Genomic DNA, 25547 nt, shown 5'->3' with positions numbered 1-25547 from the left:
ACTCTGAACAGCGTGGGCTCCCTCCCAGCTTGGATCTGAGAACCGAGAATCCCACAAGGAGACCAGTCTGTGCTCACAGGCTCTGCAGCCAAATCAGGGGTCCCAGAGGGTCTGCGAGCTGGGAACCAGGAACCCAGACGCCTCCTCATTTCCCTTCCCGGCTTTCTGGCCAGACGACTTCCACCCCCTCCATTGGAGAAGTCAGTGCCCTGCAGTCCCCAGGCAGGTCCCTGCCCCCAGAGCAGGACGTGGTCCCAATGCGGCCAGGTTCTTTGGGGTGAGGGTGCCACCAGTGAATGGTTAAGGGAAGAGCTCTGGGGACAGGGCCCCTTCTCCGTGTGGGTCTCTGCCCAGCTACCTACCAGCCAGATTGCGCCCTGTTAACCCTCAGCTACAACGTGATGATCAGATCACCTCCTTTGTAACTCCTGTGACGAACAGTTTTCATTCTTTTTCTTTTTAAAAGTTTTTATTTATTCTTTTTTATTTTTCATTATTTTTTTAAGTATTCATTTATTTTGAGAGAGACAGAGAGAGAGTGAGCAGGGGCGGGGCAGAGAGAGAGAGAGAGAGAGAGAGAGACAGAATCCCAAGCAGGCTCCACACTGTCAGCACAGAGCCCGACGAGGGGCTCAAACTCACGAACCATGAGATCATGACCTGAGCCAAAGTCAGACACCCTACCGACTGAGCCACCCAGGCATCCCTCAACAGTTTTCATTCTGAACGTGGAGGGCAAAGACAGGAACGGGACCCTCTGAGCAGAGCTGAGGGGAGCTGAAGTCCCCCCAGATGAGGGCCTGGCTCCCCACGCTGGGCAGGGACCTGGGGCTCTGCTCCGTGGAGACGGGAGGATATCCTGGGGCACAGGGTAGGGGACCATGCAGCATGAGACACAGCAGCTTGGCCCTGCTGAGAAGGAGCAGGCAGGGGGAGAAGACGGGTACGTTCGGCTGCATTTGACCCGAAGGGTGGGTGGGTGGCAGCTTAGAGTCTAACACTGGTTTTGTCGAATGGTGATGGTCGAGTCAGGGAGGCTTACATGCACCAAGGGGGTACATTTGAAGGCCTGGGGAGACAGTGAAGGGGCCACAGCAAAGGTCTACAGAGGCTCATCTCAAGGCCCCGATCGAAGGAGGCAGTAAAGACAGGTGAGAAGGTGGATGTTAGAGATGCTCAGGAGGTCATTCGGCAGGACGTACTGACCCACGGGGCACCTGCTCTCGGGAAGCGTGAGAGATCGTCCCTTGCAGCCCGCACGCTCATTGCTAAGCCCACTGTCATCCTTCTCCGTCCCCCTCCAGGGATGTGTTCACACAAGGTTTGCCTGATGAGTATGCCTTCGTCACCACCTTCCGGTTCAGGAAAACGTCTCGGAAAGAAGACTGGTACATCTGGCAGGTCATTGACCAGTACGGGATCCCACAGGTAGGAGCAGCCGTGTTTCAGGGGCCAGAAGCTTTCTGTTTCCTTCTCGTGGGGATGGTGTCATCCGCCATGTTTTCTCCAGGGCCATCCATCCTGGGCCCAGGAGATCACAAGTCTGGTGTATGAAGCCCCAGAGAGACGTGGCTTCTTTCCCTGAGGGCAGGTCCGTTCCTGGCACTCTGGGTGGGGGGAGGCAGGAGACCTCATCCCTTCCTGCCCTACAGGTGCTCAGCCGAACCAGGGAGGTGGCTCTGTTAGAGCGGCACAGCTCATGATATAGCGGAAGACGTAGCTCAGGGTCAGCTAGTCCTGGGTTCAGATCTTGTGTCTGTGCCTTTCTTGGTGTGGGCCTGAGACATGCGAGCTTAGCATCCTGAGTCCTGATGCTCCTCGCGGTCACGTGGAAACAGCTGCCACGGGTGGTTGGGGAAGGTGGGGTGAGCCACGTCTCTCGTGCATCTGGAACAATGCCTCTTATGTGACCATGTGTTACATCGCTTCCCTTCTTACGCCATTCTGCTCTTACCCCGAGTGCTGTTCTTGGCCATCTCAGGTGCGTTTTGTCTTTCCGCCCCCTCGAAGGTAGAACAACTCACCAGCGGCACGCAGCCAAGTCAGGAAGCGGGGTCTCAAAGTCAGAGCCATTGGCATAACACGCTGGTTTGAGTTGCAGGCGACACTGAGTTTTGTGCCCTTGCCAAATCCCCAGTGCAGGGACCGTCCCCATCTTCGTCATTTACCCTTGTCCCCTTTTGAAGACGTACTCCTCTTCAGCGGGCGGACACGGTCTGTATTTTCATTTGAGGCTGAAATGGAAACGTGCTCAACTGGACCCCAGTGGCCACACTCGTGGGCTGTGGCCAGAGGACACGCTGCTCCACATGGCGAGCTGCGGGCCGGGCCGTGTACCGTGGTGAGGGCTGGACTCCGATGCTGCACGGGCTCGTTGATGCACCCCTGCTCTCTGTAGGGACAAGAGACCGTCCTGGGCACTTCGTAGATCGAGGCTGTGGGTCTTCTTCCCAGCCTGTTGCCATCTTGCCAGGAGGGGACTGAGTATGTGCGGGTTGTCCCCTGCCTGAAGGAAAAGAGGGATTTGAACCCAGGGAGCCCAGCTCCGCGTCTGTCTCTTATCCACTGTGCCCAGCTGGCTCCTGTCTCCCTCAGTCCTGCTAAATGATGTTTCCAGAGCATCCCTGGTCAGACTGAGATGCGAAACGTTTTCGACCCTGACAGCTGAGTGCCCTGATTTCCTGAGTGTGGGAGGCTGGACGGAACAGATGAGGCTCCTCTCCAGAGGCCGGTTGTCTGGAGGGCAGGCAGCTCATGGTGTCTCTCATTCACATCCACCTCTGGCACGTGGGTCTTCCTTCTCCAATTTCGCAGGGTCTGGTGCAGTGGGACTGGGCCCCCGCCATGCATTCTTGCGGGGCAAACCCCCGCCCCCTCGTCTGGGTTCTGTTCCCTCATGGCATTTGCAGAGCTGTGTGGGATTGCTGTCTGCCATGTCTGCGTCCCCCCCTCCTCTTTCCGGAATGAGCCATGGGCTGGGACACTACAGAGCCGTGCAGAGATGGCCCGCCTCGGAGGACCTCAGGCTCATCTGCAAAGAGGCACCTGGCGTTTCGATTTCATTGAGCGAGCCTTGATGGAGCACGGTTCCCTGGCGGTCTGAGGGTGGCCCCTTCTTGCCCCGGGGGGCATACTGGCCAGACACAGGGAAGATGGACAGAGGCCTGCCGGAAGGGATGTGTAGGTGGAATGCTGTGATTCTCTTAGTCCTGCAGACCTAGATCTTTGTATCTATCCATCACTGCATTTAGTATTTCCAACCACACTCGCGTTGGTGTTGTCCTCACTGGTCATCCACTCATTCCAGATACGATTGAGGGACAGGAAGGAGGCTGGCCCCGCACATCAGAGATGAGGCTCCAGAGGTTTTGGGAGGGGACAAGGTTCCTTGTAAGCAGTGGAGGGACTTCTGTTTGAGCCCAGGCTCTGGGAGGTGGGCAGGTCCAAAACAGGAAGACCGATTTGGAGACTGCTGTAGTCATTGAAGCAAAGGATGATATTGACCCAGACTGCTAGTAACACTAAACTGGGTGGAAATGGTCAGATCCTGGATGTATTTTGAAGCCAGATCCGGTAGGATTTGCTGATGGATCTGAGCCTTGAGGTGCCTTCCTGAGGTCCCCAGCTGGCCCTGGTAGACACAGGACTCTGGCCTGCCAGGCGCCACTCCGTGCTCTGTGTCTTCCAAAGAAATTTACATCCTGAAGGGAAAGCCGTGTCCTCATGAGGCTCCCGCGGTGGTTCAGGGACCCAGGACTCAAACATGGGAAAGCACTTTCTAGAAACAGAAGACCACGTTTAATAATAGAAATATTAGGGTATGAGGATTAGAAGTGTACTAGATTGTTGGCCAGGGTTCATAGTTTTCTGTGTTTTACCAACACAGCACGCAGTGCAAAAAAACCCCCCAAATCTCCCCCCTCCACTGTCCGGAGGTCACGTGGGGCCCAGAAAGAGAAACCAGAGCACCTGGGTGGTGTTACAAGAGCTGTGGCCGATGCCCAGCAGTGCGTGGGCACCTTCCTTTAACCTGAGGGCTCTCATTCACTCATTCAGTACCTTTTTTTGGGGGGAGTGGCACTATGTGCTGAGTGTTGTCCTCACCCCTGAAGAGAGGGCAAGAGAGACAAAGTGCCTGCTTACAAGGATGGGGCAGGACAGTCAGGAAACAGGTGAGCAAGAGAAATGAACACTGACCAAGCACTCTGAGAATGATAACAAGTGAATGGAACAAGCGGGTGGAGAGCACGTGAGCAGGCTGGAATCCAACTCTGTGTGTGTGTGTGTGTGTGTGTGTGTGTGTGTGTGTGTGTGAGAGAGAGAGAGAGAGAGAGAGAGAGAGAGAGAGAGAGAGTCGGAGAAGGCTTCCACTGCGTGATGCCTTTCAATTTAATCCCTTTTTCATTATGGCTAATACTCAGAGCAGCACCTGGAATATGGTTGACGCTGCATAAGTGTTTTACATACACCATGTTGATTCACTTAATCCTCATAATGACTTGGTGATATAGGTGCCATCATTGGCGCCATTTTATGAATGGGGAAATGGCACAGAGAGGTTAAATCACTTGCCCGAGGACACACAGCTCAAAAGTGACTTGCCGGTTCGGGTGTAGGCAGACAGCCGACAGCCCCAGTTTTGGGAGAGGGTTTTAAGAAAGCGGCCAGGGTTAAGGTTGATGATGAGGTTAGGGGTCACAGTTAAAGAAGCCGACAAGGGATACTGAGGTGCGTCCTGGGATTAGTAACAGCAGGAAGCGGCACCTAGGCGGCCTGGGCAGGGAAGGTTGGTGGTTCCTGGAGGCCGTGGGTTCTGGAGCCATGGAGGAGAGCGAGTCCTCACGTGGCCTTGGTGTGTGGATGGACACAGCCACACCGCAGGGAATCAGGCCCCAGACCCTGTCTTCCTGCCTAAGGTCTCCATGCCGTGGGCTTCCCATGGGCCACGCTGATGAGAAGCCAAAGGGCACAGGAGCCCAGGTGCGGGAGTCCTTAGAGGTCAGACTTGGGGTGCCGGAGCTAGGCAGTGAGGGGTGGAGCATGGGCATCAGGGCACATGAAGACTGGTCCCACGGGGGGGGGGGGGGTGCAAGAATATATTCATTCCTTTACTCGCTGATGAATACTTTTTTTTTTAATGAAGGCTAAATTTGTTTTAAGTTCATTCATCTATTTGAGAGAGAGAGAGAGAGAGAGAGAGAGAGCATGGGAGGGGCAGAGAGAGAGGGAGAGAGAGAGAATCCCGAGCAGGCTCTGCTCTGTCTGCACAGAGCCCGATGCAGGGCTCAAACCCATGAACCTTGAGATCGTGACCTGAGCTGAAAGCAAGAGTGGGACAGTTAACCAACTGAGCCACCCAGGCACCCCGTGAATTCTTCTGTCTGTACGTTACATGTAGAAATCCCCCTTACCGTCATGTGTCTGTGTTTCGCACTGTCATATTGCTGACACCAGGCACCTTGCTTGCCTGTTGCAGATGGTGCTCAGTGAATACGTGTAAGGGAGGAAGCATGAGGGAGTGTCCATTCATTCATTCATTCATTCATTCAAAGAACAACAAAAGTAAAACTTTCTTCCAGAACTTCCTAGGCATTTTGCAAAGGGCGGGGCGTCCTCCAGTGAATGTGAAGATTCGTGACTCCTGCCCCTAAGGAACTTTATCCTCCTGGGGCTTCAGTTTCATCCCAATGGTGGGAGACAGTGTGGGGTCTCAGCCTGGCATCTGGCTGGGCACGTTCTGTTTGGCCAACCCAGGGTTTTACGGAAACCAGCCGGGGTTCCTCACTGGTCTCGGGACTCGAGCGCTTTGGCGTGAGTTGTCTCGCAGAGTCACAGAAGTGCTCGTCCTGCATGGTGCCACCAGGCATGGGGTTGTGGCCCCTGGATTCAGGTGGAGCCCAATTATTGCATGCCCAGTGCAGGCTTAGGACAGCCTGCAAATTGGCACCAGGGCTGAGGAGGGAACTGAGGCTTTGCCCAAGGTTGCCCAGCAGAGAGGGTCACGGCCAGGACGTGACTCGGGATTCTGCAGCCCCCTCCCCCCTCGCCCTCTCTCCCCTTGGGTCGCTCCCGTGCAGCTCAGGGAGCCTGTGGTCCTCTGCTCCCCAGGTCTCCATCCGGCTGGATGGCGAGAACAAGGCAGTGGAGTATGATGCCGTGGGCGCCATGAAGGACGCCGTAAGGGTGGTGTTCCAAGGCCCCCGGGTCAGTGACCTCTTTGACCGGGACTGGCACAAGATCGCCCTGAGCATCCAGGCCCAGAACGTCTCCCTGTACATCGACTGTGTGCTGGTGCAGACGCTGCCCATCGAGGAGCGGGAGAACATCGACATCCAGGGCAAGACCGTGATCGGCAAGCGCCTGTATGACAGCGTGCCCATCGACGTGAGTACCGGGACGCGGGGAGGGAGGAGGCTCCTGCGCCCAAGGTCCTGGGGTCACCAGGGGAAGGAAGCCTTGGGAGTCAAGTGCCCTTGCCTCCCCCAGACTTGTCCGTTTCATTTGTCAAGACGTCACCTTGGACTGCTGTAGGAGGGAGGACCCCACCTCAGAAACTGTGTTGGGACCCAGGGTCCCCTTCATTCATTCATGCATTCAGTTCTTCATTCATCTGGTCATTTTTCACATGTATATTGAGCACATGCTGTGTACCAGGCGCTGTCCCCAGCCATGGGGACATCTGTCTGCATATGTATCTGTAGGTAGTAGGTACGGAGAATTCTAAAGTTCCCTGTGTATTTAACTAGAGGCTTTTTTTTTTTTTTTTGCTTTCTTGTCTGATTGTAGAAAATCTGGAAAACACAGTATATGCAAAATAAGTAAAAAAAAAAAAAATCGTCCTCCGTGCACTGCCCGGGGATGACAAGCGGTGATAACTCGGTAATGGTACCAGTGTCCTCCCGTGTCCTTCCATCAGTGTTCTTTCTTTCTGCTCTTCCCGCCCCCTTTTCTCTCCTCTCTTTTTCTTTTTCCCTTAATTTGTATTTCTTTCCTCTGGAGCTGCCTCCGCACCTCCGTGCACACAGACGCGGGCACCGTAAGTGCACGGCCCTAAGATGCACATGCGAAGGGTGCTGACACTCCCTGCGTTGCGATCCCTTCGAGCCCAGGCAGCCTTACCTGCCACAGCAGGAGCATCCGCCTCCCAAGGAGTAATCAGATCACGATTTGGGAAGCTCTCTCTCCAAAACCACCTCTTATCCTTTCTTACGCTCTCACGCGTGTCTGTTATCAAAGATGGTGTTGTTGGAGGTGAGCTCAGTTCTTTGGAGTTTCTGCAAACGATCCGTGGTTATCCTAAATCCTAAATGTAGGCAATCCTAAAATTGCTTTTTGCTTTTCTTCCTAAGAGGATGGGTCAAAGCTTTTCTTCTTTCTTCTAGCTGCTTCAATACACTTTATTACACGTTGTGTTTACTTACTGATGCTTCCCCGTGCTAATCAGCAAGCCTTGGGTCTTGAACATGGTGCCATGTGTCCAAGGACACTTTCCTCATGAGGAGCACACCTGCCTGTCGAGTTTGAGCTGTAGACCAGCTGATAGGGTTCCACTGGGGCATGTGCCCTTACGATCAGTGATTAGGTTGTAAGGTAAACCATTTTTGACTTTCGCACATAATGTAAATTTCTCAGCAAAGTGCCTGAACATTTATATGCCTACCACCGATGTACAACAGTCCTATTTTCTTAAGTCCTCACTGGTATATTGAATATATTTTATTTTTTAAAAGATTTTATTTTTAAACAATCTCTACGTGCAACGTGGGGCTTGAACCCACAACCCCGAGATCAAGACTAAGCCAGCCACCTACTGAGCCAAGCAGATGCCCTGATGTATTTTATTTTTAAATGTTTTTGTTTTGTCGATCTGATGGGCATATGATGGTATTTTTTGGTCTTTTCCACCTGTATTTCCCTGCTTCTGCCGCAAATAGCCATCCTGTGTATTTGATTGCCCACTTGACATCCCCTCGGTGATTGGGGATGCCCGTAGCATTTGCCTGTTTTTATGATTATGCTGTGTGGTTTTTTTTTCTAATGACTTCTAGATAATACGTATATATTCTGAATATGAATTGCATATTTATTATACGTTGTGAATATTGTTTCCTGATCTGTCAAGCACAAACCATAAGCTAAAAAATTGAGTAATTTTGAACACCTCAAGATTCAAGAAATGGTGTTATGGCCAAAAAAAGCACCATAAACAACGTTAGAAAGTCTCTTACAACTTGCATTGTTAGCTGAAGAAGAGATTGTGAACATTGCCAGTATGTACAGATTCCTTAAAATGAAGGCCAGAGAAGGCTGGCCAGAGGGAGTAGGGCAGAGGAGAGACGGGGCGGAGGGAGGCAGGCGGCACCCACGAGCCGTGCCCGCGCGTGTCCACCTCCAGTGCCCTCGAGTGGTCCTGCCGTGGTCACGCACGGAAGCGATCTCAGCTGTGCCTACTTGCTCCTTTGACCTCTGCAATGGAAACCAGGCTGATGCTTTCCGTATGTCGCTGCTGACAGGGTGAAATAAGATAGTAGACGTGGGCCCAAAGCAGAGAAAGAAAATCCTAAAAGCAAGTAAAGCTACCAAAATCGTCACTCAGACTGCTGCAAATTCCAGCTGAGAGCATCACGGTGTGCCCGCCCCTTCGTGCCCCCACCCCGCGTCCGATCCAGGCTGCCTCCCAACCTTAGGAAGCAGACACCACGAACACCTCAGTTCACGGCCGGGGAGAAGGACGCTCCTTGAGAAATGTCCTGGGTTTTCTCAGGTCGCAGAGCCAAAACATGGCAGAGTTGGGATTTCTGCTCAGACAGCCCGTCTTCAATGCCCACCTGCAAACCACGCCTTGGCTAAGACCACGGGCGTCGGGGCCTGGCGAAGACAGAGCTGTGGCGTGTGCACGATACAAGTACGGTCATGCCAGTCCCCGTCAGAGTGTGTGTTATTGTCACAAGCACGACCCCTTTAACCCTCCCCACACGCCACGGAGGGGGCATTGCTCCTGTGCTACAGGTGAAGAGTCCAGCTCAGAGACAGTAGCTGGTTTGCTTAAGCACCCCCGTCCCTGCCAGCCCTGGGCCAGTGTGGGGTGAGGCAGGATGGGTCTTCGGAGCAGCCTGTCGGTGAAGCCTGTGGAAAGGGCAGACGTAGGGCAGGGAAAGCTCAGCGTTGCATCTGAAGATGTTCCTTGGGGCTGCAGGGAGCAGGTGGATGTGGAGGAAGGAGGGGTGGGCGGTTAGGGAGCAGTGAGAGGCCCAGTGGCTGGGGGCCTCCTCAGGGATAGTGAGGTTCCTGGTGCCTCCCGCTGAGGGTGGGGGGTTCAAGAGGAATGGCCAAGGAAGCCGACGGGCATGTAGGCAGGGGGATGCGGTGAGGGTGCCATCCAGCTGGGGGAGAGCTGGGGATCGGAGTAGGGGTGGGGAGGGGCGATCCTGGGCCCTGAGGGTGGAGCTTGTCTGGGATGCTCGCGATGCCAGGGTGGGGGGCCCTTCCCCATCCCTGTCCAGAGGCCCCGCCGGCCTCCCCTTCCCTGTGTCCCAGGCCTCTGCCGGTCTCCCGAGTTGGTCAGTGAGGAGCATTCTCCCTCTCGGAGACCAGAGGGATTCACCTCTCCCACCCTCCACCTGTCCGGAGCCGTCTCCTGGCTGGTGCTGGTGCTGGGGACCAGCACCCGCCACCCTCCTCCGCAGGGTCGGCACCTGGGTCTCTAGGGCTGCCTGCCCGGCTGCTCTAGAGCAGGCCCCCAAGCCACGGTCAGCGTCTAGCATGGGAGGACCGCAGGGACCAGCACACCTGTTGGCGCTCTTGTCCTCCTTCCATCGTGCCATTTTGGGGGTCCGGCAGGCACCCCCACCTGGCGTCTGCACCCTAAGCGCTGGTCTGGAGCAGAGACACCTCACTCGCACTTTGCCTGGTCCTGCCCACTGTGCCCTCGTGCTCCCTGGGTTCATCCACATTGCAGCCCCGAGAGCTCATTCGCCCCATTGTCCCCATTGATTTGTTTATATTTAAATGTTTATTTATTTATTTTGAGAGAGACAGAGACAGGGCTCGAGCGCAAGTGGGGGAGGGGCAGGGAGAGAAGGGGAGAGAGAGAATCCCAAGCAGTTTCCTCACGGTCAGCACAGAGCCCGACGTGGAGCTCGGCCTCCTGACCCTGAGATCATGACCAAGAGTCGGATGCTTTACCGGCTGAGCCACCCAGGCGCCCCCACGTTGTTAGCAAGGAGGTGCGGGCACAGAGAGGTTCAATAACTTGCCCAGAATGGCCAAGTGGGTAAGCGGCTTCACAGTCTGCTTGTGGGTTCCGTCCTTTACTGGGTGTCTGGGACCCTGGGTGTGCGTCCTGCCTGACTCTCACCTTCGATGGTCGCATTAGGCCCTTAATTGGCCTCTTTGCACCCCCAGTGTGGAGTCTGGGGGCTCGGCGGGTCCCTTTCTCTCCTTTGACCACGCCATTAGCCGAGTGTCCACTTTGTATGCCATACTGGGAATCCCAGAACCTCTGACATTTGTCAACAGAATACCACACCCATTTCCCATTTCCAGCTGGGTTTCTAGCTTGAAAACAAATCCTAATGAAGTATGTGGCAGGAGAATCAATAAATTCCTCAGCCTGTTGTCAATCTTGCAAAAGCATGGGGTGGTCCAGGGCCTTGGACACAGCCAGAGAGACCACAGCACGGCTGCAGCTCTCCCTGTGACCCCCACATGCCTCTGTGCCTCACCTGGTCCTCACCCAGTCCTGCGAGGGTGCGTTACCGCCTTCACCCTACAGCAGAGGACACAGAGGCTTGGGTTGGCGTGCCTTGACCAGCTGTGACGAGAGGAGCAGGGCTGGGACCCAAACCAGATTTCAAGCTCCCTGCACTCCCTAGCCGGTTACCCCGGTGCAGCCAGAGAAGGGTCACCAAGCTGCAGGTGGTGGACCCTGAAGGAAAGCCGGGCCAGGAAAGACCACCTAGGCTGTCGTTCAGTCAGAGTTACTGAGAGCATCAATGTGAGCAGAGAGCTGAGAGTCGAGTGGGGGCCAGAGGGACGTCAGCGGGTAGGTTCCTGGCTTGGTGGAGGGAGGAGACCAGACGCAGGAGCAGGGTGGCCAGAGAATGATGGGACTTCAGGTGGCCGGAAAGGGGTCCCTCTGGCTCCCAGACCCTCTCAGCCACCTGGGAACCTCTCTGCCAGGCCCGGGTGTCTGTGCTCTGACCGTGACCCTGCGCGTCTGTCTCTTTCTTCCCCGGCCCTGTCCTCACAGCCTTGCCAAACGGACCAGCTGCTGGGTATGTGTTTGCTAATGAAGAAAGCAGGACCCTGTCTTGAAAATGGGCTTTGTTCAAAAGCACGACTGTATGTTTTGTCATTTTCTCCTGTTCTGCGGGCTGGCGTCTCACAGGAAGTAAAACAGACAGACGGATGGGATTGTTAACTGAACTGTGGGGTGGTGGGGTTATATCCCTGGGGCACCTTCTAGAGCCAGCAGGATGAGGCCAAGCACTGAGCAGCCGCATGGCGGGTTCGCTGGGGCCCTCCAGCTGCAGCATAGGCCAGCCAGAGGAGGGTAAAGGGAGGCACAAGGCCAGGGGCACGTAGCACCCATGTTTAGTAAAATAAGCATCCCTCTATTCGCTGGTTCGGCTCAAGTTCCCTCGACAGATGTGTGTGCATACACCCATGCATCCTTCCAACCATTCATTCTGGGCCTCTGGGACTCTGCCGGGTGCCAGAAACGGTTCTGGTGTTGGGGATCCAGCGGGAAGACAGGGGAGAAGAGATGCCTCACGGGGTCTACGTGCTGGCAGGGAAGCAGGTTTTGAAAAGTAAACTAAGAAACGTGCACAAAGATGTTTCGCGGCAGGGGACATAAAGTGACAGGCGATGGGGCCTGCACTCAGGTGGCACTTGTGGAGGTGAGGGCAGCATGGTCTGGGGAGGTGACTAGGAGTTCGCTGGGTTTTCAGGGAGTTTCCTAGATGAGGGACCCCGTGTAAACGCACGGATGTGGGAAGCCAGGAGGTTGGGTGCTGTGGGATGTGAGTGCGGAGTGAGGGGAAGCACCCCTGGAAAAGCAGGCAGAGCCAGGTGCTGGGGGACCCAAGCGTCCCAGAGAAGGCCCAGGCTTTCTGTGCAGACTGTGTGTGCACGTGTGTATGCGTGGGCCTGTGTGGGCCTGTGTGTGCATGTGCACATATACACGTGTTGTATGTGCATCACACGTGTGTGTTGTGTGGGTGTGTGCATATTGCACATGCTTGCACGTGTGTGTTGTATGGGTGTGTGTGCAGACGCATATGTGTGCCTGCGTGCACGTGTGTGTGTTCATCTGTGCGTGCACGTGTGTATTGTGTGGGTGCAGACGTGTGTATGTGTCCGTGTGTGTGTGTGCATGTGTGTGCATGTGTGTGCATGCTGCACACCAAAACCCTTGTAAGTTGTGTTGAGGGACTGCGGTGTTAAAGGGGGTGAGGGAGGCACATTTACTGCACAAAGTTGACTTGCGCAGCCGCGTGGAGATGCCCTGTGGGTTGGGCGTGAGGTACTTTCGGAGGCTTCCAGAGACCGCGGTGAGAGCGCCCTGAAAGGAGCTCTAAATAAACGCGGTGGCAGTGACGGGGGGCCTAACCTGCCGCCTCCAACCTCCTTGCACTCTAGAAGGGCGCGCAAGTAGGTGACACATAGGCTCCCCCTGGAGCTCAGCCCAGGGCAGGGGGTGGCCCGGGTCAGACCAGAAGGGACCCCGAGGAGGAGGTGGGGCCTGCTGGAACCATGGGGGCTTCGGGCTGCTAAGTCCCCCGGGACTCACCCCCATCCTCGTTATCCTTTCCAGTTTGACCTGCAGCGGATTGTGATTTACTGTGACTCCCGACACGCGGAATTGGAGACTTGCTGTGACATCCCCTCAGGCCCGGTGAGCAGACTCCTGCACGCAGAGGAGGGGAGGAAACTCAGAGGGACAGGGGTGTCCAGGGCCTAGGAACCGGCATCCAGGGGCCGGGGTGTGCCCACCTTCGGAATGTGGCCTGAAAGGGCTCCGTTTCCTGGGCATCCGGGGTGTGGGTTGGGAGTCATGCAGGCCCCCGGTGGGGCTGCAGTGGTCCTGGCCTCAGTCAGTGCCCTCAGGCTGCAGGCCGAGTGCTGGGGCCCGGCTGCAGGGAGAACAGACAGAGGCTGGCAGCATGGCCGTGGGAGGGACTGACCCGTGATCAGAGCAGGGGAGACCGAGGCACCTTGGTCTGGTCGGCAGAGGGGAGGAGGCAGCTCGCAGGCAGGACTGGGAAGTTCAAGAGAGACCAGAGTTTTTCCCCCTGACTCTCGAGGCAGATCAGCCTCCCCCTGGGACCTCTCCACTTCTGCCCCCTTCCAGGCTCTCTCTCTCCAACCTCTCTAGCAAAACCCGGTCCCAAGGCTGCTTGGAGGGTGGGCTTAGTGACAGGGCCTGTTCCCAGGGCTGAGGGCTGAGGTCCTCGCACAGTGCTCAGTGGGCCCCGTGCTCTGGATGTGGTGATGGAAGCCGCCAACGCTCGGGGTTTAGAGTCACACAGGCCTGACTCCGGACTGAGGAAGAGAAGGAGGTCAGGTAAGGGTCCATGAGAGCAGAGAGGTGGGAGGGGTAGAGGTGGTGGTAGGGAAAGAGGACATTACCAAGCACCTGCTGGGGGTCAGACACTGAGCCGTCCCACTGACTCCTCCTCATTGTGCATCAAGATAGACACACCCTTACCCCCATTCTGCAGAGCGTAACACTGAGGCCCAGAGGGGTTAGCAGTGCCTGCAGTTGCTGAGAGGCCAGCGGCTGAGAGCAGGTCGGCCCAGGCCCTTCTGACTCCAAGGCCTCAGGAGCCCAGGACCTGCGGCCAGACATGACCCGACCTCCCCCCCACCGCTCAAGTGCAGGCTCCTTGGGTTCCTGGCTCCCGTTGCGTGCTCCCCTGCCAGGGCTCTGTGCAGAGTCAAGAGCCAGGTTCTAACCCACTGGGATTTCCTTTCAGTGCCAGGTGACTGTGCTAACGGAGCCTTCGCCCCCGCCCCAGCGGCCTCCCACCGTGGGCAGTGAACAAATCGGGTTTTTGAAGACCATCAACTGCTCCTGCCCGGCTGGAGAAAAGGTACCCTCCCCGTTTGACCCTCAGCCCCCAGCCCAGAGCCCCCAGGGCTGAGCGGGGCAGGGTGGTCACCACGAGCAATGGTGGAGGTGGGAATTTCCCATCATGCACGAGGTCGGCCAGGGCGGATGGCCCCAGGTGCTGAGGGAGCCCTTCTTTTTCCTTGGACTCTTGTGTGTTGATGTTCCAGCTCATGAGGACGGGAGCTCTCAGACCCGTTAAGGTTTTCCTGGATTTAACTGTATTCCTGAGGTTTTTGTTGGCTCCTGCTGGTGCCCGCTCCACTCACATGCAAGTAATCAAACCAGATCTGGTTTGCGAATGAGGTTCAGAGTAAGCAGCATATAAGGAGAGTTTTATCTACTCTGCTTCTGATTTACAAACAGAGTGTTTCTATGAACACTACCAGCACCATCCGCTAGCTTGGATTAAAGGTCTCCTCCGGTGCCCGAGGCCTTCACCTCTTCCGTTTTTCTGTAGACCGGTGGCCTTTTTGATAAGACACAACAAAAATGAAAACACAACAAAATGAAACGCCAACATTTTCCACTGTTTGAGCAGAAGAACTTAACCAAACACGCGAGGATGCCAAAAAGCAGTACTGTGCTGGGGAAGGTCCCCGCGAGGTTCTGCGGGGCCCGTAGCCCAGGGCCTTGCCCCACGGCCTGCAGTTACATCCCCTGCTGCATCCACCCTCAGCTCGGGGCCAGCATCCCCGAGGTGTCGGTGACTTTGCAGGGGCCGAGGCAGACGGAAAGAAATGTGAAATCATGGTCAGGTTCGCGGGAATGGACATACTTTCAGTACACATGTCCTGGCAGGCAGACTCCCTCCTTCTCCCCTCCCCTCCTCCTCCTCCATCACACCTTCCCTCCCTTCGTTCTCCCTGGAGAGCCAGACCTGGGGAGACAGGGAGCCCTCAGGAGCTCTCATCAGGTGAGGCTGGCAAACGCTGGCCCGACTTGCTGAAAGGAGCCAGCTCAGCCTTGCCGGGAGCTGAGGCTTTTTCCGGGCAGGGGGTGAAAGTGGAGGCACCTTGGCCCGGTGCCCACTGGGTTAGGATGGGAGACGTCGGACAGGGAGCCAGGGGGAGCACACAGGGCTGGACAGCCACCCCTCCCCTGGCCCTGGCTTTTGCTTAAGAACCCCGAGTGAGAGGCTACCATGTGTGGGGCTTGGGTGACCATCAGCTGCACACAGACAGACTGCAGGGAGGGAGGCCAGAGCCAGTTCTGCCCAGTCCAGACTTTTCCCCTGAGCCCGGCTGTGCCCTGAACATGTCCCCCCGGGGCCCTTGTGGTCCCTGGCACAGACCTGTGGGAGGGAAGTCTGGGGTCAAGCAGGCCTCCCCCTCCTGCTCCCCTCCCACCCCTCCCCACACTGAGGCAGGCTCCTGTGGCCTTTCTAGCCCCATTTCTCTCCACTCTGCTCTCCCAATTTCCAGGATTCCTCGCAGGGATCATGACCATTCTTGTCTTCTGGCATTTGCGTAGACCACCCCCCCCCCTTTATCTGGCTCATGCCTTTTCTTCTCTCAAGATGTCCCCAGGGAATCCTTTCTCAGCATGCTGTCGTCTATGTGAATTCCCTTCTCCCTCCTTGTAGCCTTCCCTCCCTTCCTTCCATCATCCACCGTGTACCCCTGCAATAGCTATTTATTCAGCACCTGCTATTTTCAAGACCCTGTGAGCCATTCCTCTCCCTGTGCTTCCATCTACCCTAATAATGATCACATTTGGATTCAAAACCTCTACCCGTCTTCACTTCCATCAGGTAGGTTTCAGATGGCAAAGATTCAATCTTGACATAGCTGTGTTTTCAGCCACTGATGTATATAGCCTGATTTTATTAAATAGTGGTGGAACTGAGGGACAGGTGGATCAGGTGTGAGGATAACGGGCCGATGGCAGCTGGAGAGCTGGGAGGGAGGGACAAAGGAGCACACCATCTCTTGCCGCAGGACAAGGTCTTTCCTCTTCAAGATTATCTTTCACCTTACACATTCTCAGCCTCCAATTCTGGTGGCATCACCCAGGAGTCCATTCCCGGATTCACTCACCCATGCCTTATTTTTGACAGTAAACAGTAAGCACCCACTTGTGCTGAGCACCGACGTTTTAAGACACATAGTGCATGGTCCTCCGAAGTGCTCCAGTGTGCTGTGGAGCCCGGGAATGCTGAGGTGCTCCCGGCCTGGGGGGCTTGCCAGCAGGCTGCTTCCCACACACAGGTGGCGGGAAGGGGGGGGTCTTCTCCCTCCCCCAAGAAGAGGCCACATGGAAGAGCTTCAACAGCCACCTCATGAAATAGGGGTGGCCTCTGGATCACCATCTTTAATACTGTAGAAGATAGGGTGCACGGGGCCAAGGAGATGTAACCATTCTCTCCTAGGAGGCCGAACTCGGACAAGGGCCATGGGAAGACTTGGCTTCCAGCGCTTTGAGTCTTTGAGTCAGTTTACAGAACACTTACATTCTTCACCGAGGTCAACGTGCCTTTTGGGTCCGTGTTTGCCTCTCTAGAACCAAACGTGTTGCCTGTAAACTGTGTATCAGGCATTCCGATGGGTGCTACATGAGGTCAAACACACAAAAGATTACTCACCCCCATACACGTGCAGATGACATCTGTGAATGCGTTGAAAAACAAACGTGTTCCTGAAGTGGCAAAGTACACAGCGTTGGCAGTTTTAGCGATGGGTGTTACACATGTGTAAATGTAAGTGGATATGGTGTCCCTTCCTATACATCAACGTGGCGAGATGTACATACGTACCATTGTATGAATCATGTTCCGTTTGTTTTTAGCGTGACGCTATTTACAGGCACCCACAACTTAACAGCTCAGAATTTTTGATCTAGTAATAAGGTCTTTTACACAAATAGCATTTATTTTATTTTATTTCAATTTCATTTTATTTTGAGAGAGAGAGGATGAGTGGGAGAGGGAGGGGTAGAGATGGAGAGAGGAGAATCCTAAGCAGGCTTCATGACCAGTGTGGAGCCTGATGCGGGGCTCGATCTCACAGACCATGAGATCATGACCTGAACTGAAATCAAGAGTCGGACACTTAACCAGTTGAGCCACCCAGGCACCCCAACAGATAGCATATATTTTATAAAGTGAACAATGTTTAATTAGGCTACAGACATGTATTGCTTTGGTATTTTGGTGAATGATAACTATAGGAACCATTAGCAGGCCACACGATATTTTTTAGCTTAAGTGGTGGCCTAGCTGGGGTAAACATGGCCCATGGGGTACCCATCTTGTTTGTCTCTGTCTGAATTCCGCTGATGGCTGCATAGAGGTGATACCAACGTATCCCATGTAGTTTGAGCTTGAGATCAGGGGTTCTGAGCCCCAGGAAACCTTGTCCAGCTGGCTGGTCACAGGGGGATCACTCAGAGACTGGCCTGGGAGCACGTGGGGGGATAAATAACTAGTGAGGACAGACGGAGGGAAATTCAACAAAGCCTCACTGGTTTCTTTGTCCTTCTTCTTACAGGGCGAGAAGGGGTCCGATGGTCCTGTGGGACTCCCCGGCCCAAAGGTCAGTATGGGCACTGCTCAGGGGCATTTTGGGGCCCAGATAAGCCTTCGCCATGCTCTGTAGGTAGACACAAAAGCGGCATGATGGCCCTGCGGTGTTGGCTTCCACCGTGGTTCAGGTAGAAGGATCGAGCAGGTGGTGTGGAGTCTGGAACCTCCGTGTCTCGGTCTGAAAACCTGAGTGAGAAGCGGGGGGCTTAGAAAGCCCTGGCCCTGACCCTGACCCCATTTGAGGGGCTCACCTCTCCATGGTCGGTTAATTTTGTGTCAGTCCTTTTAGGCTGCTGCATTCCAGAAACTTCGGGGTGGGGCTGGTCTGAGTCTGTTTAGATGGGCCTGTTATATTTTTCTGTAAGTTGCCTGACAGTCTTTTTTGCACGAATCGTCCAGACTCATGAGTTGCTCAAAGCCCAGTGCCTCCCCGTGGGGGCCCCCTCCTCATTCATGCAGCCGCCTCTGGGGCTCCCCGCCTTCCTGGGTTATTAGCGCTTACAGAGCTGGACAGGGCTGTCTTCTCATGTGGTTCTCTGGTCTCAGAGAGCTCAGACCCAGAGGGATGCTAACTGCCTGTGGTCACACAGGCGGGCGGAAGAGGTCAGTGTGACCCAGTGGGCGTTACCTGGTCTGCTATTTGAAAGAGGGGCTGCGTGGAAACCCCCAGAGATGACGCCCTCCCCTTCTATCCCTCTCTCTCCCCCCTGCCTCCTTTCTCCCCTGACTCTGCTGGGCTGGGGAACATGGTCTCACACACACACACACACACACACACATACACACACGCCCCACCTGCTCTGCTCTGCTCCCCTCCCCTGGTGCCAAAGGAGAGCAGCTCGGGGTGGCCCAGGGTGCCGGGCGGTCCTTGCAAGGAGAAACACAGGGATTTATGCCTCACTGGGCACCCCCTGGGCTGTAAGCTCAGCCTCTCGATTGTCAGATGGAAGTAAGGAGCAGAGGTGTCTGGGGGGCGGGGGACGAAGTGGAGAGCGTTTGTCTGGAACAGTGTTGTTTATGGAGTGGCTGTGCTGTGCTGTGGCTGAACGGATCCAGGGCTGGGCGGGGACCTGAGCAGGGAGGATGAGGCGGGGGGAGGGGAGACTAGGAGGAACTCGGGCACTGCCACCTGGAGATGCACATGGCTCCCTCGGAGCTGATTTGCTGTCCTGAGGCTTCAGCCTCACCGGCCAGATTGTCCCAGGCTGAGGCTGAGACTGTGAGGAAAAACCCGTGGGTTCCAGTGGCCCCATTTATTTACCCACATGCAGCTCAGGTCGGGTCCACAGTCACGGTCTGGTGACCCCAGGTGCCGAGAGGCCCGTTCTAGTGCAGGACGTTCCAGTGAATGAGAGTCGCATCCCCAGCACTCGCAAGCTGGCAGCAGAGAGGCATGCATGGGATCGCCTGTGGGGAGAGCCAGGGTAGAAAGCCCGTGGGTCCAGCAGACTGCATGGGAGCCTCTCGGGGTAAAGAAGGCAGGGGAAGGGCATGACAGGCCAAGGGAACAGCATAAGCAAACTAGCTTAGGGTATGAAGTGTGAGGTGGGAGTGGACACAGGTGAAACTGCACACCAGGAGAGGAGAAAGACAGGATGTTGAGGCTTCCTGTGTTGGGTACCCAAGCCCATCTTGGATTGGCTTCTGGTACAGTTGGAGGCGGCCCCACTCCCACACTCAGCCCTTGCAAACTGTTTCCTCCTCTGCCTGCCCTCCCTGTCTTCGTGCACTGCTGGGAGGGCTCAGGACCTTGTGGGCACAGACTGGGCATGCAAATGGCCTCAGGGGGCCCTGGCTGGCCTCTGGCAGTTTCGGAGTACCTTCCTGCTTTCAGTCTTATGTGAGCTCATGACTGCATGCCCATTTCACAGAGGAGGAGGCCCAAAGAGTAATGATGCTCTCACGTTCAGCGGCAGAGCAGGAGTTTGAATCCGTGCTTCTCACTCTCCCTTGGGGGCTGGGCCATTCCCAGAACAAACATGTGATGCTTTCACCCACTCGCTTTCTCAAAACGTCCTTCATTCCGGAATTAAGAGGTTGGGGAAATTATGTAGACACTTCCTCCCTCTCCGGGGATGGGAGCATGGCCTCATTCCTAAAAGAGAAACTTTTAAAAAAATGTTTGTTTGTTTGTTTGTTTGTTTGTTTGTTTGTTTGTTTGTTTAGAGAAACAGAGGGAGAGAGAGAATCCCGAGCAGGCTCAGCACTGTCAGCCTATAGCCTGACTTGGGGCTCGATTTTGACAGTGACGAAATCAGCCGCTGCCAGGCAGTCGGGACCAAGTGGGCAGTGGGCAGGGGGATCCCTGCCAGGGGGCTTGACCCAGTGCTCCTCTCTGGTTTCCACCCCTACAGGGAGCCACGGGAGCCACTGGATTGGCTGGAGCTCCTGGACCCAAGGGAGAAAAAGGTGACATGGTGAGTACGGGGCTGATGTGGGAGACCCGGGGCTTCCCCCAAGCGTGCATGTTGCCACAAGGCACCGAGCCCCTAGTGGGAGCCAGACACCGAGCTACACGCTGCCCCGGAATGGAGTCGAAGCTCTTCTCCAGGGCACAGGAGGCCCACAGAGGTGGCCCCAGCTGTGGCCCCAGCCCCATCCTGCACCTGCACCCCTCCCCCCACTGATTCTGTGCACCCAGATGGGCAGCTAGGAGTCTCCAAACTGGTCACTTCTCACTGGCCAGTGCACATGCTCTTTCCTCCATAAGGAATTACTTTGCTATCTTTCCACTCCCGGTTTTCCTCTCACCTCCCCTTTCTGACTGGCCCCTCTTTCCTCATATCCACATGAACTGTGTAGGGTTCTCCAGGATATCCCTGTGGCCCCCGGAAAAGAAGCAGGGAACAGTGTCTGCCTGTGACTGGGCACTGGTGTCAGATGTACAAACAAAACCTACAAAGTAGGCATCACAGGGGTAGTTAAAGAGCAAGGGGGAAATCATTCTCTTATTTAAAGTTTAGTTGTTTATTTTGGGAGAGAAAGAGAGAGCGCATGATCAGGGGAGGGGCAGAGAGATGGGGGGAGAGAGAGAATCCCAAGCAGGCTCCACGTGTCCATGCAGAGCCCGACGTGGGGCTTGAACTCACAACGCTGGGATCATGACTGAGCTAAAATCAGAAGTTGGACGCTCAACCAACTGAGCCACCCACGTACCCCAGAGGGAAATCATTCTTAAGGAAAGGCAGGTGTTATGACAGCATCACATCAAATCCAGAATCTAAGTAAAGAGAAATTGCTAAAAAGAAGAACCAAATGGAAATTCTAGAGCTGGAATTGGAACTGAAATGAAAAGGGTAATCAGTAGAGCGTCTTGACAGTAGGTCTGAACTGGCTGCAGAAAGAGCTGACGTTCTTGCAAACAGATCGATCGTGATCATGTAATCTGAAGACTAGAGAGAACCAGGAAGGCAGAAAATGAGCAGAGCCTCGGAGTGGACCAGAATGCTCATAAGGGAGCAGAAAGCGTATTCAAAGAAATAATGGTGAAAAAAATTCCAATTATGGTGAAAAGCAGTATTGTACCTGTTCAAGAAGCTCTGTGAACTCGAATCAAGGTAAGCACAAAGAGATACGTCTCAGAATGATTGTAGTAAAAGTGCTAAAAGAGAAACTTTAAAAAAATGTTTATTTATTGATTGATTGATTGGTTGATTGATTGATTTAGAGAAACAGAGAGAGAGAATCCCAAGCAGGCTCAGCACTGTCAGCCTATAGCCTGACTTGGGGCTCGATCTCACAGACCATGAGATCATCACCTGAGCTGAAATCGAGAGTTGGTCGCTCAACTGACAGAGCCACCGGGGTGCCCTGAGAAACTTTTGAAAGCAGCAAGAGAAAGAAATGAGTCACCGTGTACAAAGAAGCCCCGTAAGAACATTGGCTGACTGACCTTCAGGAATCACAGAGGCCAGAATGCAGCGGGGGTGACCAGGGCAAAGTTGTTCATCATGGCCGTGTCCGACTGGGCATCTAACAAACAGGTGTGGTGACAATGGCACAAGGTCCAGGCAGGAGGGACTAGAGCTGTGTAGGGAGCCGTGTGTTTATAAACCCCGCTGGAAATAGTATGAGTCTGAAGTAGATCATGATAAAGTAAGATGTGCCTGGTACACCCAAGAGCAACCTCTAAGAAATGAAACAAAAATATGCAGTGAAAGTGGTATTAAAGATATTAAGATGTTACTAAAAAATACTTTATGCCAAAAAAAGTCATAAAGGAGGAAAAAAGAGACAACAACAAAATGATAGGAGACATGCTTGTTCCAGAAACATACTTGTAATCCAAGGCACTTGTATATCAAAGCGAATTTCGAGAACCATTGGCTCAGTTGTGATCATGTGACACTTGGCGTCACGTCCGACTCGTATTGCAAGACATCGCTCGTTTATGAAGCAGACATTTATTAGAAATGTTTGCTCATCTTGTGGAACACTCGCAGAACAAGTTACAATCCAAGGTTTTACTGTGTGTCAGTAATCATGCAACATGTTCAGGCTGGACATGAAAACAAGATCAGCTCTGCCCTGTCTACAGCCGACACTTGAGATTCAAGGGTGCAAACAGCTTGAAAGTAAGACGATGGGAGATACATATTCTGAAAATAGAAAACTTACAAATTGGGAGTGACCGTGCTAATATCAGACTAAAAATAGACTTTAAAACCCGAAGCTCATGGAAGTAAAGAGGGATATTTGGTCATAAGAAAAGTGTCGGTCTTTCAAGCATAGATAACAGTTGTAAACACATGGGCACCTAACAAGAGTCCAAAATCTGTGAAGCAACAAGTGACAGAATGGAAGGGAGGAGTAGGTAACTCAGCGGTGATGGTTAGAGACCTCAGCGCCTCCCTAGTGATGCCAGTGACGCCTACAGTCGCCAGGACGGTGGAGAAATTGGGACCCTCATAACATTGCTGGTCCAAAATGGCGCAGCTGCTTTGGAAAACACCCTGGCTGTCCTTAAACGGTTAAATTACCATGTGACTCAGCAGTCCCACTTGGAGATATATATTCAAAAGAAATGAAGACATATGCTCAAACAAACCCTGTGCACAAATGCTCACAGAAGCATTATTCATAATAACCAAAAAGTAAGAACAACCCAGATGTTCATCATGTGATGAATGGATAAATAAGATATGTGATACACTCACCCAGTGGCATGTTATTCAGCAGCAAATTGGAGTATTGCCACATGTTATGGCATGGATGGACCTTGAAACTGCTTTGCGAAGAAATCGCCACTGGCTGTGAAGCCAGCTGTCACCCACGTGTCATGGGATTACATGTATATGAAGTGTCTAGAGGAGACCAGCCTACAGAGATGAAATTGATTCGTGTTTGCCCAGGACAGAGGGTGGGGTGGGGGGGAGGACACAAGGAGTGACCGCTAGTGGGTGTGGACTTCTTTCTCAGCTGATGAAAACATCCTGGAACGTTGATCATGGTGGTTGTTGCCCAGCTCTGTAAATATGCTAAAAACTATTGACTGGTACACTTTATGTCGGTGAATTACACAGCAGGTGGATTATATCTCCGTAGAGCTCGCAAGGAAAAAAAAATAATGGTACCATAATATTGGGTTGTTGGAAAAATTAAATGGGGTATTACCCACGAGAATCAACACTCAGTAAGGGTTAGCATCTCTCCTGGAAGCTCCTGGGCAGGGCTGACAGGAAAGCATCTGACCCTTTGAGACCCTGGGGTGCTGATGCCATGTGTGACATCATGTCTGGAGATGCTCTCTAGTAAACCTTTGCTTCCTGCTTTCCTTTTCTAGGGCAGGGGGCCTTTTGTCTATGGAGAGAAGGGTGAAAAGGTAAGCATGTCCCTTTTATCGCTCCTCTGGGGGCTGTGCAGCTGGCCAGGGAGCACAGTGTGGAGGGTCGCCTGGGTTTGGGAGAGGTGGTCCACTGTCATGCCGTCCGTAAGCGTCCGAGGGGAGCAAGTAGCCTCAGCGTGTCCTCCCCTGACTTGGGCGGTTGGAGCACGTGCCGTGGCCAGCGCTTCCCGGCAGCAACGAGCATGAGTGAGCACGATTGGAGGCAAGTGTCCCTGTAGGACGTGGGTGGCTGACACGTGAAGGAGCAGAGGGTGCTTGCTGGCACCCGTAGGGAGCAGGACACGGAGCCACAGAAGTGCGTTGAAGAGCAGCACTAAGGAGGACGTTAAATAGAGCATGTTCGGGCCTCGTGTGCAGTTTGGGAAGGTCTGTGCACGGTCGGACACGCTGGGCAAGTTTGAGTCGCAGGTGCCAGATGGGTGTGAGGCGAAAGGACCAGAGGAGTCCTCAGGAGGCTTGCAGAAGTTTCAAGGGGAGATGGTGAGGAGCAGCGGGAGAGGCAGGCAGGGCGGTGGGGGGGACGGGAGGGAGGCGCGGGCGTGTTCTCCCCAGATACGGGTGTTGCACCTTCTCTCACTTCCTCATGACAAACAAAGCCCGACAGATCCTGGACATTGTGGTTCCTTCTGAAGAAAGCTCTTGTAAGTGGTTTGTCTATACGGAGAAATAAAAATCAGGGTGGCACTAAAATGCCATTCGTTGACTCGCACGAGCCATTAAAAATGTACCTGCGTGCCCCCCCCCCTTGCCCCGACCAGGAGACAGCCACAGGACTTCTAGGCGTGCATTTGTGCTAATGTCTCACCAGAGTGCAGGACTCAGAATGCACCGCTGATGGACCCTGGATGGTTTTGTCCTCACACCCTCGCGTAGGGCTGGCCGTACGAGCAGGTGCCTCTCTGTCCCCTTACTGGGGAAACAGCTTTCATGTGGCCAGCCCGTTCTCTCCCTGCAGGTACCCTTTTACCAAGCACTTTCACCCCAGAGGTTTCCTCCACAGAGATAAATCACGGACGCACAGAAGTTCACACTCCGCGTTTTTCTCTGTGTAAGTCGTGAGACTGGACACAAGCATGTGCCGTGTAGTAGGCAGGGGGTGAACTAAGTTACCGCACAGCTAGGGAATGCAGTGGTACTCGGGGATGCCGGACCACATTTAGACCAACGATTAATGACCTAGAAAATGAAAATAGTATTTTGTTAATTTTGAAAGCACATGGGAAAACATCTATCCAGTGTGACCCTAGCCCTGGGTGTGTGTGTGTGCACACGTGTGTGCACACACAATCACTCCTACAGGAGAGCAGTTTGAGAGCCAGCGTGGTACACAGCACAGCATGACTTTGCCACCAGTTTCCCAGTCTGGGTGTCCTGACACTGAAGATGGGACTGGCGGCCACCATCCATCCTTCCGGTGTGGTTTAGAAGCCCAGTACCTGGAGGCAAGATGCTCAAAGTCAGTAACCACTTTTGTCTATTGTTGCCAGCTTGCCAGGCTCCTGTGGGCCCGGAGCACAGGGATTAGCAAGAGACCCGGATGTTCCTATCAGGACTGGGGTTGCCGGAGCCCTTGAAGTCCGGGTGCTGGGCCCGGGTGGTGCTTGGTGGGCGATACCAACATGCGTCTCCTGGACCAGCACGTCCTCTGGCTGGAGAGGTGTCCCCAGGCAGGAAGTGATGGGCCTCTTTTCTCTTTTGAGCAGTAGGTGCTGCTGGGCCTTGTCTGTTCTGGTTTAGCTCAGAAGGAGCAGCGTTATTCTCCTGATGCCTGGAGCCACCTCCCTGGTGCCCCAGACCCCTGCCTGCAGCACCACATTCAGGACTCGAAGCTGCCAGCTCACAGTCCCAGCCGGGGAGACCTTCTCACATACTTGGTGCTGGCAGGACAGATGGGCCGCTGGACAGACTTCTACCAGTTCTGGCTCTGTCCTTAGTTGACATTCTCTTGCAGTTGGACATTTTTAGCAAAGTCTGAGTCTGGAATCTGCCACATATTAGCTGTGTGATTTGGGGTGAGTCACCTCCCTCTCTGGGCCTCTGCTTCATCATCTGTAAAAGCGAGG

The 25547-nt window shown here is 54.2% G+C and overlaps 1 protein-coding gene across 1 annotated transcript in view; it reads left to right on the top strand.

Moving 5' to 3' along the window:
* COL22A1 (collagen type XXII alpha 1 chain) overlaps positions 1–25547 on the top strand; it is a 261028-nt gene that overhangs the window by 60534 nt on the left and 174947 nt on the right. Inside the window, 7 exon segments of the mRNA XM_043601842.1 lie at positions 1305–1428; positions 6109–6384; positions 12821–12901; positions 13983–14099; positions 17605–17649; positions 19994–20056; positions 23422–23460. Of these exon segments, the coding sequence (XP_043457777.1) occupies positions 1305–1428; positions 6109–6384; positions 12821–12901; positions 13983–14099; positions 17605–17649; positions 19994–20056; positions 23422–23460 (745 nt within the window).

This window comes from Prionailurus bengalensis, chromosome F2 (genome assembly GCF_016509475.1).
Source record: "Prionailurus bengalensis isolate Pbe53 chromosome F2, Fcat_Pben_1.1_paternal_pri, whole genome shotgun sequence".
NCBI classification, from domain to species: Eukaryota; Metazoa; Chordata; class Mammalia; order Carnivora; family Felidae; genus Prionailurus; species Prionailurus bengalensis.
Note: the sequence above shows the minus strand (reverse complement) of the source record. Positions and strands in the feature narration are given on the sequence as shown.